Below are 17,396 nucleotides of genomic sequence, written 5' to 3' on the forward strand. Positions count from 1 at the left end.
TTTTATCTACTAACCACCCAGAAATTGCAACAGAAGAAGAACTCATCGTTTGTTTTGGTCCTATTTCATCTCAGAGGCGCTATTTTTAAAATTCAAATTGTTTCTATTTTCGTCAAAACATTTACAAAAAAATGTCAGAACAATCATTAGCTCAATAAGCAGTTTCCCGTTCCGCCGAATGAGGCGCTAAGCAACTTATGTCTTACTAACCACCCAGAAATTGCAACAGAAGAAGAAGTCATCGTTTGTTTTGGTACTATATCACCCACGAGGCGCTATTTTTAAAAGTCGAATTGTTTCTATTTTCCTCAAAACATTTACAAAAAATGTCACAACAATAATCAATCGCTCAATAAGCAGTTTCCCGTTCTGCACAATGTGGCGCTAATGCAACTTATATCTTACTAACCACCCAGAAATTACAACAGAATAAGAACTCATTGTTTGTTTAGGGTCCTATTTCATCCCCAAGGCGCTATTTTTGAAAGACAATTGTTTTTATTTTCCTCAAAACATTTAGAAAAAAAACGTCACTACGACGATCATTAGCTCAATAAGCAGTTTCCCGTTTCACACAAGGTGGCGCTAATGCAACTTATATCTACTAACCACCCATAAATTGCATCAGAAGAAGAACTCAGTTTGTTTTGGTCTCAACATGCTTTCCAGTTCTATTAAGTGAAACCATTATTTAAAATAAAATCAAAATCATGTGGAGGTTAAAAAAAGTTCCCCACAAAGCTGGCCGTGCGGGTTTCAGTCTGGAGGAGTTTCGGGAAAAGAGACGAGAACACGAAAAAGGTAAGCCTAATTAAGATGTGTTCTGCTACAAACAGCAAATCTAAGTATAGTAAAATCGCTCGTAATGACCATTAATTGCAGTCATTAATGTAAATAGAACGTGTGATTATTATTGAACGTATGATTACTATTAACGTCATCCAAAGTTATTGCATTACAACAGGGATGTCAAACTCATTTTAACTGGGAGGCCACACGATAGAACAAACATTCTGTCGGGGGCCGGACTAGTAGATTAAAGTGAAAGAAAAAGAGAGATAAAGAAATGAGAGAAAGAGGGAGGGAAAAGGAGAGAGAGGGCGGGACGAAGGGAGAGGGAGAGAGCGTGAGAAACAAAAAATAAAAAGTCGTGAGAGAGGGGGGGAAAGAAGGAGAGGAAGAAAGAAATCCAAAGAGAAATAGAAAGACAGAAGGAGAGAAAAGAAAGCGCCGAGGGTAGGAAAAGAGAAAGAGAAAAGGAAAAAAGAAAGTGAGAGCAAATGAAGTTAAAAAGACAGAGAGAAAGAGACAAAGAGCAACAAAGGAAGAGTTGTAATCCCCTCTCTCCTCCCACTCTCTGCATCCACCCGCTAACTCTACTGTACCGGGTGAAGTCACATCACACCAAAGGTGAAGAAAATATCAACTTATAGCAGGGGTGTCAAACTCATTTTAACTCAGGGGGCCACGCGATAGAACAAACATTCTGTCGGGGGCCGGACTAGTAGATTAAAGAGAAAGAAAAAGAGAGATAAAGAAATAAGAGAAAGAGGGAGGGAAAATGAGAGAGGGCGGGACAAAGAAAGAAAGAGACAGGGAGAGAGCGTGAGAAACAAAAGATAAAAAGTCATGAGAGAGGCGGAAAAGAAAGGGAGAGGAAGAAAGTAATCCAAAGAGAAATGGAAAGACAGAAGGGGAGAAAAGAAAGCGCGAAGTGTAGGAAGAGAGAAAGAGAAAAGAGAGAAAAGGAAAAAAGGAAGTTAAAGCAGTTGAGGTTAAAAAGACAGAGAGAAAGAGACAAAGAGCAACAAATGAAGAGAAACATAGAGACACAGAGAGTGAGAGAGACAGAGAGTGGGAGAAAAGGAATGGAAAAGAGAGAGAGAGAGAGAAAAAAAAGGAAATACAAGTACAGTGTCTTTGTTGGAGGCATCTGGCTTTGGCAACATCAAGTTGACATATTTCAACCAGCAGCTTGTTTTTCTCTTGTGCTTCTCCGAGTGTTGTCTCGCGGGCCGGATTCAATCCCTTAGCGGGCCTGATCTGGGCCACGGGCCGCCTGTTTGACACCTGTGCATTACAATTTGTAATTGATTACAATTACAAGATAGGATGCATTGTTCACAAGGAGATTAGACGTGGAACTTCAGGTTCAACATGGAATTAAAAACCTAAAAGTGGAGGAAAAGGAATATTCTGATATATCGACCATATTTACCAAAGAGGTTCTTTTAGACTAGCCCAAAGAGCCATAAAAGCAAAAATATTTCGTTTTTTTTTTTTTTAAGAAAGCGCCACAACAAATATTTTGAGACAAAACTCAACATACGGGCTCTCCAGATAAAAGCTCATTCTTAAGCACATTTTATTTCACTGTGTGACGTTTGATGATTTGATAAAAATTTATGAAATAATATAAATGCCAGATGCCTTTGTATCAATATACATATACAACTTAAAATTTCCAAGAGTGTTAAGCCTCATTTTGATCATCATTTTTTTCCTAAATAATGATTTAAAAAACAAGGTGCAAGCAGAGTTATTTATAAATGTCACAAAATGGTGCAAACAAGGATACCAACGTATTTACCTTCCTCGGAGACTCCTACCCCTACTGCCCATCCAATTAAATTGCACTCTGTGATTTGTTCGCGTTTTTGGGTGTTTACAGTTTGTTCTGTGGGTTTCCCCCCCATATAAAGGATTCTTTATCGATGTACAGCCAAAACGGGATCTGCTGATTAGACACCGTGACGAAAACTGAAACGATGCGCTATATATACGTATATACGTGGACTGAGCAATTAGGGGAAAAAACACTGGACCGTGTGTACAGTAAGATCAAACATCTAGTTGGATCCGCCCATCTCTGTCTGCCCCTCACCCCCTTCATGCATCCCCCTCCAGAGCAAAACAAAGCCTATACAACAAGGACAGTACAAACATCTTCTTTGTTCCTTTATCTCTTTGTTTTCCTTATATCCTCACTGTAAAATGTGGAACTGGAGTGCCACGTTTAATTTCGTTGTCACAATATATCCCATGTTGTAACAATGACAATAAAGGTAGATTCTATTCTATTCTATATATATACTGGACCGAAACTTGCTCACATTCAGAGATGTCTCGGCATCGTAGGTGCCAAAAACAGTTTTGCATGCAATAATACAATAGATAGTTGAGACAGTTGTACTTATGGAACGAGCCATATATGGCTTGCGAGCCATAGGTTCCGGACCCCTGGACTAGTGGAAGCATCAGAACAGTAGTGCAATGACATGTAGCAGCAACATTCTGCAAAAAAAAACAAGATACAAATTTTTCTATAAATAAGTAAGATTTTTGTCATTCGCAAAGATAAAATGTAAAATTTGGGCGCTGTAGCCCTCCGTCAGGCCCGGCGAGACAAACAACTTGTGAGCAAGAGACTCCTGCTCGTCGAAGACGAGGGTCAGAATGACGTCACCATGGATGTTTCTTCAGATGAAAGGGTGAGTATTATGAGGAAAATCAATATTCACAATCGGAATATGTCATGTGTGTTTACATGCAGGTAATAGTCTGATCGAGATCCATGTTTTGTATTATATTTGAATACATACCTGTCGCGCTCCAGGGCTCCACGCCCTTACAAACTCCGAAAACTACAAGTTTTGGGCGGCACCAACGAAGAAGAAGAAATAACATAAGAAAAATCGAGAATGCGGAGAAGGCATCGGGATTAAATAAACAATATTTATTTATAAAAGTGTGTAAGTTTCCCCTTAATGACAGAAAAGTATATTAAACTTCGAGCGAGCTACAATTAGCATGTTAAATTAATTTAGATTCAACAAGAACCACAAGTTTTGGGCGGCACCAACGAAGAAGAACGAATCATATAAGAAATCGAGCGTGCGCAGAAAGCATCGAGAAAGATAGTTTATGTATAAAAGTATGTCGTTTTTACCTTAATGACTGAAAACTATATGAAATTGCGAACGAGCTACTATTGGCGTGTACTCGGAGAACTACAAGTTTTTGGCGGCACCAACGAAGAAGAACGAATATTATAAGAAATCGAGCATGCGGAGAAGGCATCGGGATAAAACAAACGATATTTATTTATTAAAAGTGTGTACATTTCAACATAAGGACAGAAAATTATATAAAACTTTGAGCGTGGTACAATTAGCGTGTTAATTTTTTTCATGCACAACTAGAACTACAAGTTAATGGCGGCACCAACGAAGAAGAACGAATCATATAAGAAATCAAAGTTGCCCAGAAGGCATCAAGACAAATAAATTATGTATAATAGTATGTCGTTTTTACCTTAATAACTGAAAACTATATGAAATTCCGAGCTAACTACAATTAGCTCATTAAATTAATTTATATTCAACAAGAACCACAAGTTTTGGGCGGCACCAACGAAGAAGAACGAATAATAAAAATATAAATAAATAAAAAATCGAGCGTGCGCAGAAGGCATCGAGAAATATAATATATGTATAAAAGTATGTCCTTTTTACCGTAATGATTGAAAATGATTGGAAATTGCGAGCGAGCTACAATTGGCGTGTTAAATTAGTTTATATACTCAGAGAACTACAAGTTTTTGGCAGCACCAACGAAGAAGAAGAAATAACATAAGAAAAATCGAGCATGCGGAGAAGGGATCCGGATTAAACAAATTATATTTATTTATAAAAGTACGTAAGTTTCACCATAATGACAGAAAATTATATAAAACTGAGCGAGCTACTATTAGCCTGTAAAATTAAATATTAAATGCACTACTAGAATTACAAGTTTTTGGCAACACCAACGAAGAAGAAGAAATAACATAAGAAAACTAGAAGGCTTTCTTGGGTATGTGAATTAAAATCACATTTCACTTTTTTGTCCCCCACTGTTAGGGTTAATCTAGAAAAAGTCATAAAAATATATAATTTAGGGTATTTTGGGGGGATTTTTAAAAGAGTGGCAGGTCATTTTGACCCTAAGTCAACAGGAGGGTTAATCCTAAATTATTTTATACATTTGACTTTAAAGGATTTTATACGATTGAATACAAGTTACATTTATTAAGTGCAAGGAAGATTTTCACAGAGTAGGCTTAAGTTCAATGAGCAGTGAAAGTTCAGGGCACCCTGGTCTGGTAGGAAATATTGTGACGTGAGGCTGATAAGACAATCGGCGCCTCCAGACGAGGAAGGGCCCTGATGACGGAGGACGGCAGGCAATGTTTTGAGAAAGGCTCGGCTGTTTTGAGTTTTCCAGACATCGAGGTGAGGTGGTGGTTCCCACGTGGGGGGCTTCCCTGGCACGCCCATGGGAGGAGCCGGCACACTATCTTGCAGAAAGACGTGGGCCGAGAGGAGAAGCGAGAGGACTTGAAGAGAGGGCTACACAAAGACTCGAGCGACACTAATTCGGCCATTTACGATGGAGTTCACTTCGTTCTATCGTTAATGAAATTAAATCTGCCCCCGTGTGGAAATTTCAGCTTCCTGTTTGTCTTTTCCCTCAAGAAATGAGCGCGCATTGTCGGGTGAACGTAGGTTGTGTTTTGGTTAATGGAGTCATTCGAACAATTTGGTAAAGGATACATTTTAAAATTTAATTCCCAACAATCCCTGCATGTAAACCCACCGACAGAGACAATAAACTAAACAGAAACGTTTCTGCTCTCAGGACGTCGTGACTTTGTTCCACAGACTTCAACACAACGGAGCAGAAAAGGAAGCCCGCCTTAGAACTCTGTGTAAAACTCTCCGAGACCCGTCGTCGCAGCTTGTCTTCATCAAGTATGGCCCCCAGGTTTTTTTTTTTCTCTTGTATAGTGGACCCCCAGGATTCAGGGCCCGCGCTTTACGGCAGGGGTCAGGAACCTATGGCTCTTTTCAGGAGTACCTCTAAAGCAAGGGTGTCAAGCTCATTTTAATTTGGGGGGCCACACGATAGAACAAACATTCTGTCGGGGGCCGGACTAGAGGATTAAAGCGAAAGAACCACAGACCACAGATCAAGTAACTGAAGTAACATGATGAAATAGAGAAAGACGAAAAAAGGAAAGGGAAAAAAGAAGGATCATTGGAAAAAAAGGAAACAAGAATCAGAGGAAGAAAAAAGGAAAAGAAAAGGAAAATGTAAGCAGAAGAAAAATGAGGAAAAAGACGGAAAAAGAAAAACAAAGAAAAACGAATAGAAAGGAAAAACGAAAAGACGAAGTACTGGAAGAAAAAATAAAGAAAAAAGAAAAGGGTGAAGAAAATGATAAAAAGGGAAAAATATGCAGAAGAAAAAATATAGAAAAAAGAAAAACAAATAGATAGGGAAAATTAAAAGACAAAGAAGTACTGGAAGAAAAACGAAAAGGGTGAAGAAAATGACAAAAGGGGAAAAATAAGAAGAAGAAAATCTTTTGAAAAAAAAAAAACAACAAAAGAAGAAAAGAAACGGCAAATAACACAAGAAAAGGGATGAGGCGAAATGAAAAGAAAAAAAATAAGAAGGATAAGCAAAAGAGATCAAGAGAAGCAGAAAAAGAAGAAAACCAAATATAAGAAAAGCAAGGGAAATTTTCTTTTGGCCGGGTGTAAAGTCTTGCCGGCCACATGTGGCCCCCGGGCTGCAGTTTGCCCACCTCTGCCCTAAAGTGACAGTGTATATTACTTGACCACGAGATGTTGCAGTTTTCTGACGCGCAACTGAAAATAAGCGCTAAATAGCGCAAAGAAGAATTTACAGCGACACAAAGTGACCAAAATTGCTCCATTTTTCTTCTAGATGTTTGCTCGGGTTTTTGTTTTTGGGAGGTCTAAATCTAATGGAAGCTAGGGCTCTTGTTGGTGATAGGAATGATTTTGAAAGGATAGTGGGATGTTTAGACGTGTTCTAAAGGATTGGCGGGGCACTTGTATGATATGGCAGGGGTAAACCTTGCTGTCGGTCACCCCTCTCGAGGGATATGACCAAAGTATATAGGTAGTCTAAGATTTTAACATTTATTACACTGAAATCTGACTCCGAAGACACTTCACGTGTCTTGTCTAAACCCTTACAGTAGGAGCATATTCAGAAGCCGGAGAAATTTGATTCACCAGGCGACGAAGATAGTCCTCATATCGATTTATTTAGCCTAATAAAAGAATGGATCTTTTTTCGTGGAACAGCCCGAGCAAATACGCCCCAAAATATGTAAATAACAAGATGCAAGGAGTCTTGGCGTGACAGGGAGAGCTCGTTTAATTATCTTCATCAGCGTACAAAGTAGAGGTCTCATTCGTCTTCAGAGACAATTGGCTTTTTATATCCTAATACAGCATCTCGTATTACTTTTGCCCGTCCCCCTCGCACGTGTTTATCTCAAAATACACGCTACCAGACAGAATGTTTTGTTCTCTTTCGACTCCCAATTTCCAAGAACTGTTGTTGGGGTCGACTCGACTGGATGTTCCCCGCCAAGAAGACTTGGCAAAGAAGGACGCCATTCTTTGGCAGCCCAAGGCGATCATTAATAACATTTGCTGACATTTACTCTCAGGATAAACAAGCCGTGAATTTCCCTTTTTATATCCTAATGCGTTCTCCTTATGTCAAGCCGACTCGCAATGCACAACACTTTCTTCCTTGCCAATTACAATTGTGTGGAGAAAGAGCGATGGGGACTCCAGGGTTGCCCACTTTTATAACACATGGCGATGAAATGTTCACGCCCGAAGACCAAGCTGCAGCCGATTGGTCCATGCTGTTGCCGATGACACACACATTCTAACCCCCCAGGCGAGGTGATAAATCATTATTATCTGCACAAACTGAAACCAAAGACACATTCCAAAGCAAGGCCGATTTACGACACCCTTCTGAAGAGTTGAGCTCAAGGCTGAGGTCAAACTTAGGACAAGTATTTTTGAGTATAAGTGGAATGAAACAGCATGTAAAATAGTATATAACTTCAGTAGCTAGACTTTTCCCCTGTTTGATAATCCCCACACAAAAAAAAGTGAATACATTTTCAAAATGCAAAAATGAATATCCACGGCGAAAATATTGGTTCATTGCATCCTGTTTCCTGTGTTGGTTTTCTTGCCAAGGCAAACAAACGGCATCCAATTCCTGGTGGGACTCCTGACGGGACACAACACTCGGTTTCGTCTTCAGTCCGTCCGCTGTCTCCACGAGTTGTCTCGTTCGCTTCAGCCAAAAGTGGCCTCGGCTTGCCTAGCGGCCACGCCCTACCTCCTCACCTATCTCTCCGGACAAAGCAGCAGCTTCACCGTCAGTCACCTCGAATCCCCGTTCCAGGAGATGTTCGGCTTCCATTTTTGTCTTCTCTTCCTTAGGAACTGTGTCTCTACACGCTTGGGAACTTGTGTCCTGAAGACCAGGTCGTGCTGGAGAAACTTCTGGCTCAGGGAATTATACCAGCCCTTGCCAACTGCATAGAGGTAGGACCGAGGTTCGTCCGGGTGCTTGAAACCCTCAAAAAGGCTTGGATTTTAATGCTGTGTTTTCAAGTAGAGGAAAAGGCTTGAGTTGTGGGTGACATGTTTGAAAATTCTTGAAATTGTTGCCATTGCCATGTTTTATGTTATGCTTAATATTCCCCACTGGAATTAGTCCCCGAAATACAGTCTCATTGTATTCTAAAGGAAGTAATCCGCTCAACATATTGTATTTTAACACACAAATAATGCAACTTGGTTTGATTCTTAACAAACTATGATTTATTTACATGGCAACAAAATCAAATCAGAAACAAAGGACATTGTTGAAAAGACTTAAATGGCATTAAATTCATGATTCTAAATATAAGACCTTAATTGGCATTAAAATGTCTTAGATCCAATTTTCGAAAAGTCTTGTGAACGCAAATATTTCGTCAAATTTGTCAATCCTCCACCTGCAGGGTGTATTGAATTTTTTTGTCATGCAACACTCAAACTTGGTTATGATTATAGCAGTGTTGTGTTTTTCCAAAAAGTTTTACTCTGGAGCAAAAAGTATTTTTTATGCTAAAAATGCAATCTTGAAGAACCATAAAGTACTGTAAACGTCATTTCCCATGTCTTAAACTTTGGCGAGATGGATAGTTTACAACTAGACAAAAACGTGATTTAAAAAAAAAAAAACATTTCTTAAAAATTGTGTTTTTCTTAGTTTTTTTGTTCAATTGTAGTTATTTTTCTCAACGTGGTCTTAAATTTGATTTCAAAAGGTGTTAAAAAGTTTTGAATTTCACTTGCCTTAAGGTAGGGAGTGTTCTCTAACTGATAGTACTGATCAATAAGCCCCATGTTAAGATAATCAACTCATTTTAATGATCAGGAATGACTTCATAGTGTGTCAGAATGAATAATCTTTCTGCCCATCACCAAAAAGTTGGTTGATGTTACCTTTTGGATGAAGGGTCCATCTAAGCCTCCTGATTGGATTGTGCCAGGCTTCCTCGCCGAGGGGCCAAGGCCCTGGGCTTCGGCCTTCTTTGTCCCCATTGTCTGTTGGGGCAAAGGCCAGCCAGGGCCCCCCTTTTGAAATTTAGAACAAAAAAAAGAGAAATAGCAGGTCTTCCTGCCTGAACCTTTTTAAATATACAAAATGTGTCTAGAATCAACAGCATAACGCAGCAGCGGTGGAAGCGGCCTGTTTCACTCTCTCGCAACTTCTCCAGAGCAGCAAAGACGCAGCAGAGAAAATAATCCCGTAAGTATAGCAAGTGAGAATACCGTTTATACTTAATACTGGATACATTTTACCCAATCCATTTTGCAGCTTGGTCCTGGCTTCCAGTTTACCTTCAAACCTTTTAGGCATCCTAACACCGGACCTCCATTTTTCTCTGGGTCCTGCTATCGAATCTGCCTGGTGCCTGCACTACCTTGCGTGCAGGTGAGTGCCGGGGACGCATTTCATATCGATATATATAGATAGATACTTTATTCATCCCCGTAGGGAAAGTCACACTTCCAGGAGTATGCTTGTGTTGAAAAATGAAATAATAAAGAAAGCAGGCGCTGTTGTATTCTGAGTCACGTGATTGAAGTCCCCAGAGATTAGCAGGATGGCCTCGGGGTGCTGTGTTTGTAGTTTAGCAACAGCGGAGTGGATGACGTCACACGCTAGGCCAAAAGTTGGACGTCCCTGCAGCAGATGGAAATCTTTGTGCCCAGGGTTACACCGCCTCGTGTTCACGTAGATAGCGAGTCCGCCTCCTCTCCGCTTCCCGCAGGCTTTTGTCTCTTTGTCTAACAGCGCTGAAGCCGGGTAGCTCCACGTTAGCGTCCGGTATGCTAGACGTGAGCCACGTTTCCGTAAAACACGGCAAACTGCACTCCCTGTACGCTTTGATGTTTTTCACCAGCACAGCCAGTTCGTCGGTCTTATTGGTAGAGAGTTCACATTTCCCATGATTACGGACGGTACTGAAGGATTTTATACATTTGACTATAAAGGATTTTATACGATCGAATACAAATTACACTTAATGCAAGAGATATTCACTGGCTGGGCTGTGGTGCAAAGTCAGGGCACCCTGGTGGAAAATGTTGTTTACAGGAACGGCAGGTTGATAAGACACTCAGCACATCCAGACGCAGAAAGGCCCTGATGACCTAGAAACGCTCGGTGTTGTTTTGAGTATTCCAGACATCGCGACGCTCTTCGACGAGATGGTGAAGCCCAAGGGGGGGGGCTTCCTTGGCATGCCCATGGGAGGAGTCGGCACGCCATTATGCGGGGAGAAGATGGCCAATAGGAGAGAGCTAAAAGACTTGAAAAAAAGGCTTCCCACAGACGCCAACGACACTAATTCAGCCGTTTTCGATGGAGTACACTTAATTAAATAGTTAATGAAATTAAATCTGCCCCCGTGTGAAAATGTCGTTTGGTAAATGGGTAATCACGCCAGCACGAGAATTTTTCAGGGCAAGGAGTTGTTTCCTCGAATAAACGCATTTTTGTGCGTTAAAACCCATAATGATAGGATAGAAAGTCATCCAAAGTGTAGTTGTCAAATGGGACGAAAACACCGAAGATAGAAGCAAACAATAAAAACAATAAATCACAAAAAGAGCGAAATAACAAGGAGCTGCTGGAAATTCTGCCACTCGCGATGCCGCCTATGATGTTTCATATCCATCCATTAATCAACATCCCGAAGCTGAACCCCCTAGTGAGAGGTGGCTCAAAAACACACATTGACCGACCATTCATTCCCCTTCGCTCTTCCCAACCTGACACCGGACCCGAGGCCCACAGCACAACAAGGGCTGAGTTGCTGTGCCATTTAACCCTTCATCAGCAGAGACAGCATACACCGGTTTACCCCCTCCGCATCATATGTGTCGATATCAGTCATTCTTAACTATCCTTCGCCGTTCACATACATCCCTTGCATGTGTTAAACGAACCAAATTTTGCCTTCCTCTCATTCTATTTCCCACCACTAGGGCACTACTTTCTATTTTAGTTTAACAGCCTTCATCTATTCTTTCCATATTGTTGGGAATTAAATATTAAAATGTACCGAATTAGTTATCTGACACTATTAACCAAACACAACATACATTCACCCAACGTTTCTTGATGGAAAAGATAAACAAGAATAGCCGACATTTTCACACGGGGGCAGATTTAATTTTATTTACGATTGAACTAAGTGAACTCCATCGAATACGGCCATATTAGTGTCGTTGGAGTCTCTGGGAAACCCTCTCCAAGTCCTCTCTCTTCTCCTCTCACGTCTTTTCGAAAGATGGTGTGCCGGCTCCTCCCATGGGCGTGCCAATGAAGCCCAACCAACGTGAGCTCCACCACCTCGCCGCGATGTCTGGAAAACTCGAACAGCAGAGCGTTTATCAAAACAATGCCTGCCGTCCTTCGTCAGAGTCCTGTTATCAAAATTCCCCAGCCAAAACATTCCGCATTTGGAACAGCGTGACCTGAAGCCCACTCAGTGAAAATCTTGCACTCAATAAATGTAACTTGTATTTAATCGTATAAAATCCTTTATAGTAAAATGAATATAATCCTTCAATTCGCAGATCTTTAGATTTGAACAATCCGTTCAGCACACCCACCATTGCCTTGCACCCTTCGCCCACCCTCTTCTTCACATCCTCCCCCAAACCACCACTTGCTGCTAAATACCAATCCCAGTAGTTACCTTCAAGAAAACCTTACTCTTGTCTGCATTCTTCTTCTCCATTTCTTTTTAAATGAATACTGACTTTTATTTTCTGGAAAGCTCGCAGGATAACCAAGTTCTATTGGATTGCGGGGCTTTGTTGAAGTGCAGTAAATTGTTAGTGCCGCTGGGCGGCGCTGTCGCTAAAGGGAACAAAGAAGAAGGGGTAGAACTGGTAAGCCAAGTTTTGCATTATGTAACCTTTACTAGGCCCTCCTATCTTCTTTCTTTCTCTATTTCTCCTTCTCTCTCCATTTTGCTTTCTCACTGTTTTTCTTTGTTTCTCTATTTCTTTTTCTGTTCTTTCTTTCTTTCCCTCTATTATTGACACTCTGCCCCTTTCTGTCTTTCTTTGTCTCACCCTCTTTTAATACTTGCTTTTTTCTTTCTTTTCTTTTCTCTTCTCTTTCTTTCTCTTCTTTTTCATTCTCTCGCTCTCTCTATCCCCTTTTCTTTCTATCTTTCTCTGTGTCACTGTTTCTTTACTTCTCATTTTTCTGTCTTCATTCCCCTTCTCGCTCCATTTTGCTTTCTGACTCTTTTTCTTTGTTTCTTCTTTTCTTTCATTTTCTGTTCTCTCTATCCCTCTATTATTGACACTCTGCCCCTATCTCTTTCTTTGTCTCACCCTCTTTTCATGCTTGTTTTTTTTCTTTTCTTTTTTTTGTCTTTCTTTCTCTTCTTTTTCATTCTCTCTCTCTCTCTATCCCTTTTTTCTTTTTGTCTTTCTTTCATTCTTTCTTTCTCTTTCTGTCATGGTTTCTTTACTTCTCATTTTTCTGTCTTCAATTCCCCTTCTCTCTCCGTTTCTTTCTCTCTCACTTTTTCTTTCTTGTTTGCTTTCTTAAGCTGTTTCTTTTTCTCTTCTTTCTTTCTTTTCCTCCCTCTATCCTTTTCTCTCTATCCCTTTCTTCCTATCTTTCTTTCTGTCACTCTCGTTCTCTATTTCTCTTTACTCTTTCTCTATATCCCCATCTCTCTCCATTTCTCTCTCTCTCTCGCCTTCTCACTCTATCTTGCTTAGTTTTTTCTATGTTTCTCTTCTTTCCCTCCCTCTATCATTCTCTCTTTCCCTTTCTTCTTGTCTTTCTTTCTTTCTTTCTCTGAGTCACTCTCGTTCTCTATTTCTCTCTTTTCTCTTTCTCTATCTCCCCTTCTCTCTCCATTTTTCTCTCTCTCGCCTTCTCACACTTTCTTGCTTGCTTTTTTTCCCTATGTTTCTCTTCTTCTTCCTCTTTCTCTCTCTTTTCTTTGTCTTTCTCTTTAATCTGCTAGTCCAGCCTTGCGAGAGTGTTTTTTTAACATGTGCCCCCGGGGCTAAAATAACACCCCTGTCTTAACCCCTCGGTTCGTCGAGGAACCACCAGGGACGCAACTCTGGACAGCTTTCTGTCTACTGTTTTGCACTTTAACGGTTGGGAATGACATGCCCAATCTGATTTTGTTTCCTCTTCTCAGCTCCTGTGTCCCCTTCTGAGGTGCGTAGGGAACCTCTTGTCCCGTTGTCCTCCAGGCATGGCGGACGCTCCTTTAAGTGATATGGTGGTCCCTCTTTGTGCTCTTCTTCGGGTTTACGTCCAAACCCGGCCCGCTTTGGCCAGAGACTGCGCTTGGGTCCTCAACAATCTGACAGGTGCTTTGTTATTCCACGTGCATATTCATTCTTCTGAAGCACTTTATGACATCAAATTGACATTTGTTTTATTCTTTTTCCATCTTGTGCGTGTGACCCAGCCCAATCTGAGCTATCCTGTTCGGCTTTGGTGACACAGAATTTAGTTCCAGATTTGATCCGGCTTCTGCCGTACTCCCAAGGACTCAATACTATGGTCTGTCTTTCACTCATTTTAGAAACTTACCGACCTACCTAGCTACTCTAACCCTACATAACTACCCACATACTTACCTACCTACACTAACCTTATAGACTTACCTACATAACCTACCCTAACCCTACTCACCTACCTCCACAAACCTACCCTTTCTTATCTCCTTACCTATCTATTCTAACCTTACCTACCTCTCTTAATCATACCTACCAATCCCAACCTTACCTACCCACCCACCTAGCATAACATTATTTACCTATTTAGAAACATTCCTACGTATCCTAGCTTTACCTACCTACCTAAACCGTATCTACTTATTCTTATCCTGACCTTATCTCCCCTAACCAAACTTTCTTATCTCCTTACCTACCTATCCTAATCTTACCTACCCTGACCTTATGTACCTACCCACCTACTCTAACACTACAGCTTACCTACCCACATGCTTATCTACCCACATACTAACCTAACCTACCTACTTACTTGCCTACCTACATACCCTAACATTATCTATCTACCAAACCCAACCTTACCTATGTATCCTAACCTTGCCTACCTATCCTAACCTTACCTAGCCACTCACCTACCATAACTTTATCTACCTACCAAACATTACGTTCATATCATAATATTGCCTACCTATCCTAACTACCCACATACCTTAACTTTGCTACCTACATCAAAAAATTCCTACTTATCCTATCCTAACCTTACAGATCCTAAACTTACCTACCTAACCTTCCCTACCTCCTCTAACCTAACCTTTGGCTACTCACCTACATATCTAAACCTTACCTACCTATACTAATCTTAACCACCTACACTGACCTTACCTACCTACCCACTTACCCCAACCTAACTTTTTTTTATCTACTTGACTTAACCATACCTTCATACCTTAGCTTAACCCTTATCTACTTACTACCCTTACCTACCTATCATAACCTTACCTACCCTAAACTTACCTACCTACCCACCCTAAACTTACATAACCAAGATACTGACCTACTTACTTTAACCTTACTGACCTATTTACCTTTACCTGACATACCTTCCTACCAACACTTAACTCTGCCTTCCCGAACCTTAACTACCTACCCTAACATCATCTACCTAGATTTTCAATGAGGTCGAGCTTCTTTTTTCCATTATCCCTCATTCAGATCCTCCAAGTTTTGGCAAACGTGGCCCACAAGTCAACAAACTTTCGCCTCCATTTGGCTGAGATCGGTCTGCTATCGTCGCTCTCCGCCACCCTCAAGATGGCGGATCGAGAGGCGGTGATCCTGAGTCTCGAGATCCTCTTCATGCTCTTAACTAGCGCTTCTCAAGTAAGTGAGTGATTGTAATCCGATTACATCACGCAGTCTTCATCGCGGGTCTTTATTTTCATTCAGGTGGTCGAGGAGTTTGTGACGCAAGGTGGCGCTTCACTTCTTGAAACGTTGCAATATGGCAGCCAAGAAGATGTGAGGAAAAGAGCGGCGTACCTCCTGGAGCGCCATCTGCTGGCTCATTCCTCCAAGCACGCTGTGAATAACGCGCGGTAAATGTCATTGAATTTCTGAGAAGGAATTTAGGAGTCGAGACGAAATGGGGAAAGAAATCCTCAATTTTTAGGAATACTGATACGCGATGATTTTTTTTTAAACCTTTATTTATAATAGGTTGTCTTTTTTGTCCATAAATGTGATAAAAAGACTCCTTAAGAATGTTTTTATCATGAAATCTTACCAAAGGCTACTCATTAGCGCTAAGGGCGCTAGCTCTAATATACATTTCTAGAATAGCATACCTTAATACTAATTACATTGTACAATTACCGGTTTGATTATTAGAACATGGGTGTCAAACTCATTTTAACTCTGGGGCCACACGATAGAACAAACATTCTGTCGGGGGCCGGACTAGTAGATTCAAGAGAAAGAAAAAGAGGGATCAAGAAATAAGAGAAAGAGGGAGGGAAAATGAGAGAGGGCGGGACAAAGAAAGAAAAAGAGAGGGAGAGAATGTGAGAAACAAAAGATAAAAAGTCATGAGAGAGGGGGGAAAGAAAGGGAGAGGAAGAAAGAAATCCAAAGAGAAATAGAAAGACAGAAGGAGAGAAAAGAGAGAAAAGAAAAAAAGGAAGTTAGAGCAAAATAGGTTAAGACACAGAGAGAGAAAGAGACAAAGAGCAACAAAGGAAGAGAAAAAGAGAGAGACAAAAAGTGAAAGAGACAGAGACTGGGTGGGAGAAAAGGGGTGGAAAAGAGAGAGAGAGAGAGAGAGAGAGAGATAAATAACAAGTACAGTGTCTTTGTTGGAGGCACCTGGCTTTGGCAACATCAAGTTGACACATTTCAACCTGCAGCTTGTTTTTCTCTTGCGCTTCTCTGAGTGTTGTCTCGCGGGCCGGATTCAATCCCGTAGCGGGCTTGATCTGGCCCGCGGGCCGCCTCTTTGACACCTGTGTATTAGAAGGAGAGAAAAAGGCAGAGAGAAAGATGACAAGAGAGAAACACAAGGGGAAAGACAGAAAAAAAGAGAAGGGGAGAGAGTAAGGGGAAATGTAAAGAGAAATAAGAGAGAAAGAGAGGGGGGAAATATTTTTTAAAAAGAGAAGAAGAGATAAGTAGGAAGTAGCGTTAATTTAACTCTGTTAACTATAAAAAGAATCATTGTACGATAAAATCACAAAAATAGCTATATTAGGAACCAGTCCGCAGGTCCCTTACCTGTCCTCAGAGGGCACCAAACCCATTACAAGGTCAAAATCATGTGTATTTTATTAATGAATAACTTTTTTTTTACAATGTTCTACACGATGCTACATATTGTGAAATGAATCCAGTTTTAGAACAGAGCCTGCGCACCACTTGTTGTATGTTGGCACTGACATCATTTTAAAAATCATAAAATCTCCTTCATGCCCACTCGAGCTGAGTCAGCAGAGCCTTCTTTCATCACCAGCCACGTTGGAGATCCCTGATCGATGGTCATTATTGCCTTGCATGGTTGACACTGCTATCGGTGTGTGAGTGTGTATGAATGGGTAAGTGAAACACACTGTAAAGCGCTTTGGAAAGTCTTCAATGACTTGAAAAGCGCTATAGAAATGCAGACCATTTAGCATCTTGATTATCCTCAAAACGTTTGGAGGCCGACTCCCTATCGGTATGTGAGTGTGTGTGTGTGTGAATGGGTAAGCGTGAAGCACACTGTAAAGCACTTTGGAAGGTCTTCAGTGACTTGAAAAGCGCTATAGAAATGCAGACCATTTACCATTTAGCATCTTGATTATCCTCAAAACGTTTGGAGGCTGATTCCCTATCGGTATGTGAGTGTGTGTGTGAATGGGTAAGTGTGAAGCACACTGTAAAGCGCTTTGGAAGGTTTTCAGTGACTTGAAAAGC

The 17,396-nt window shown here is 40.8% G+C and overlaps 1 protein-coding gene across 2 annotated transcripts; it reads left to right on the top strand.

The window, feature by feature from the left end:
• Positions 1 to 624: 624 nt before the first annotated feature.
• tmco6 (transmembrane and coiled-coil domains 6) lies at positions 625 to 16,731 on the top strand. Of its 2 annotated transcripts, XM_088343903.1 has the most exons (12): positions 625 to 801; positions 3,385 to 3,491; positions 5,680 to 5,792; positions 8,082 to 8,265; positions 8,331 to 8,435; positions 9,596 to 9,690; positions 9,760 to 9,876; positions 12,233 to 12,347; positions 13,631 to 13,805; positions 13,907 to 14,001; positions 15,165 to 15,332; positions 15,399 to 16,731. In XM_088343903.1, the coding sequence occupies exons 1-12, from the start codon at positions 711 to 713 to the stop codon at positions 15,549 to 15,551; spliced, it is 1,518 nt and encodes a 505-aa protein (XP_088200029.1). In that variant the 5' UTR covers positions 625 to 710; the 3' UTR covers positions 15,552 to 16,731. The 2 variants fall into 2 exon arrangements, with proteins under 2 accessions (XP_088200029.1, XP_088200030.1); XM_088343904.1 differs by lacking the exon at positions 5,680 to 5,792 and having other exon boundaries at positions 651 to 801.
• The last annotated feature ends 665 nt before the right edge of the window (positions 16,732 to 17,396 follow it).

The sequence above is a fragment of the Urocampus carinirostris genome, chromosome 9 (assembly GCF_059441175.1).
Source record: "Urocampus carinirostris isolate Australia breed hairy pipefish chromosome 9, RoL_Ucar_1.0, whole genome shotgun sequence".
Taxonomy (NCBI): domain Eukaryota; kingdom Metazoa; phylum Chordata; class Actinopteri; order Syngnathiformes; family Syngnathidae; genus Urocampus; species Urocampus carinirostris.

What these genes read in the sequence shown, in the direction of transcription:
- tmco6 (XM_088343903.1), top strand. Translation starts at nt 711, where the DNA reads ATGTGGAGGTTAAAAAAAGTTCCCCACAAAGCTGGCCGTGCGGGTTTC. An exon ending in GACAAAGCAGCAGCTTCACC is followed by an intron (nt 8,266 to 8,330) that starts GTCAGTCACCTC and finishes TCTCTTCCTTAG; the next exon opens with GAACTGTGTCTCTACACGCT. An exon ending in TCTTAACTAGCGCTTCTCAA is followed by an intron (nt 15,333 to 15,398) that starts GTAAGTGAGTGA and finishes ATTTTCATTCAG; the next exon opens with GTGGTCGAGGAGTTTGTGAC.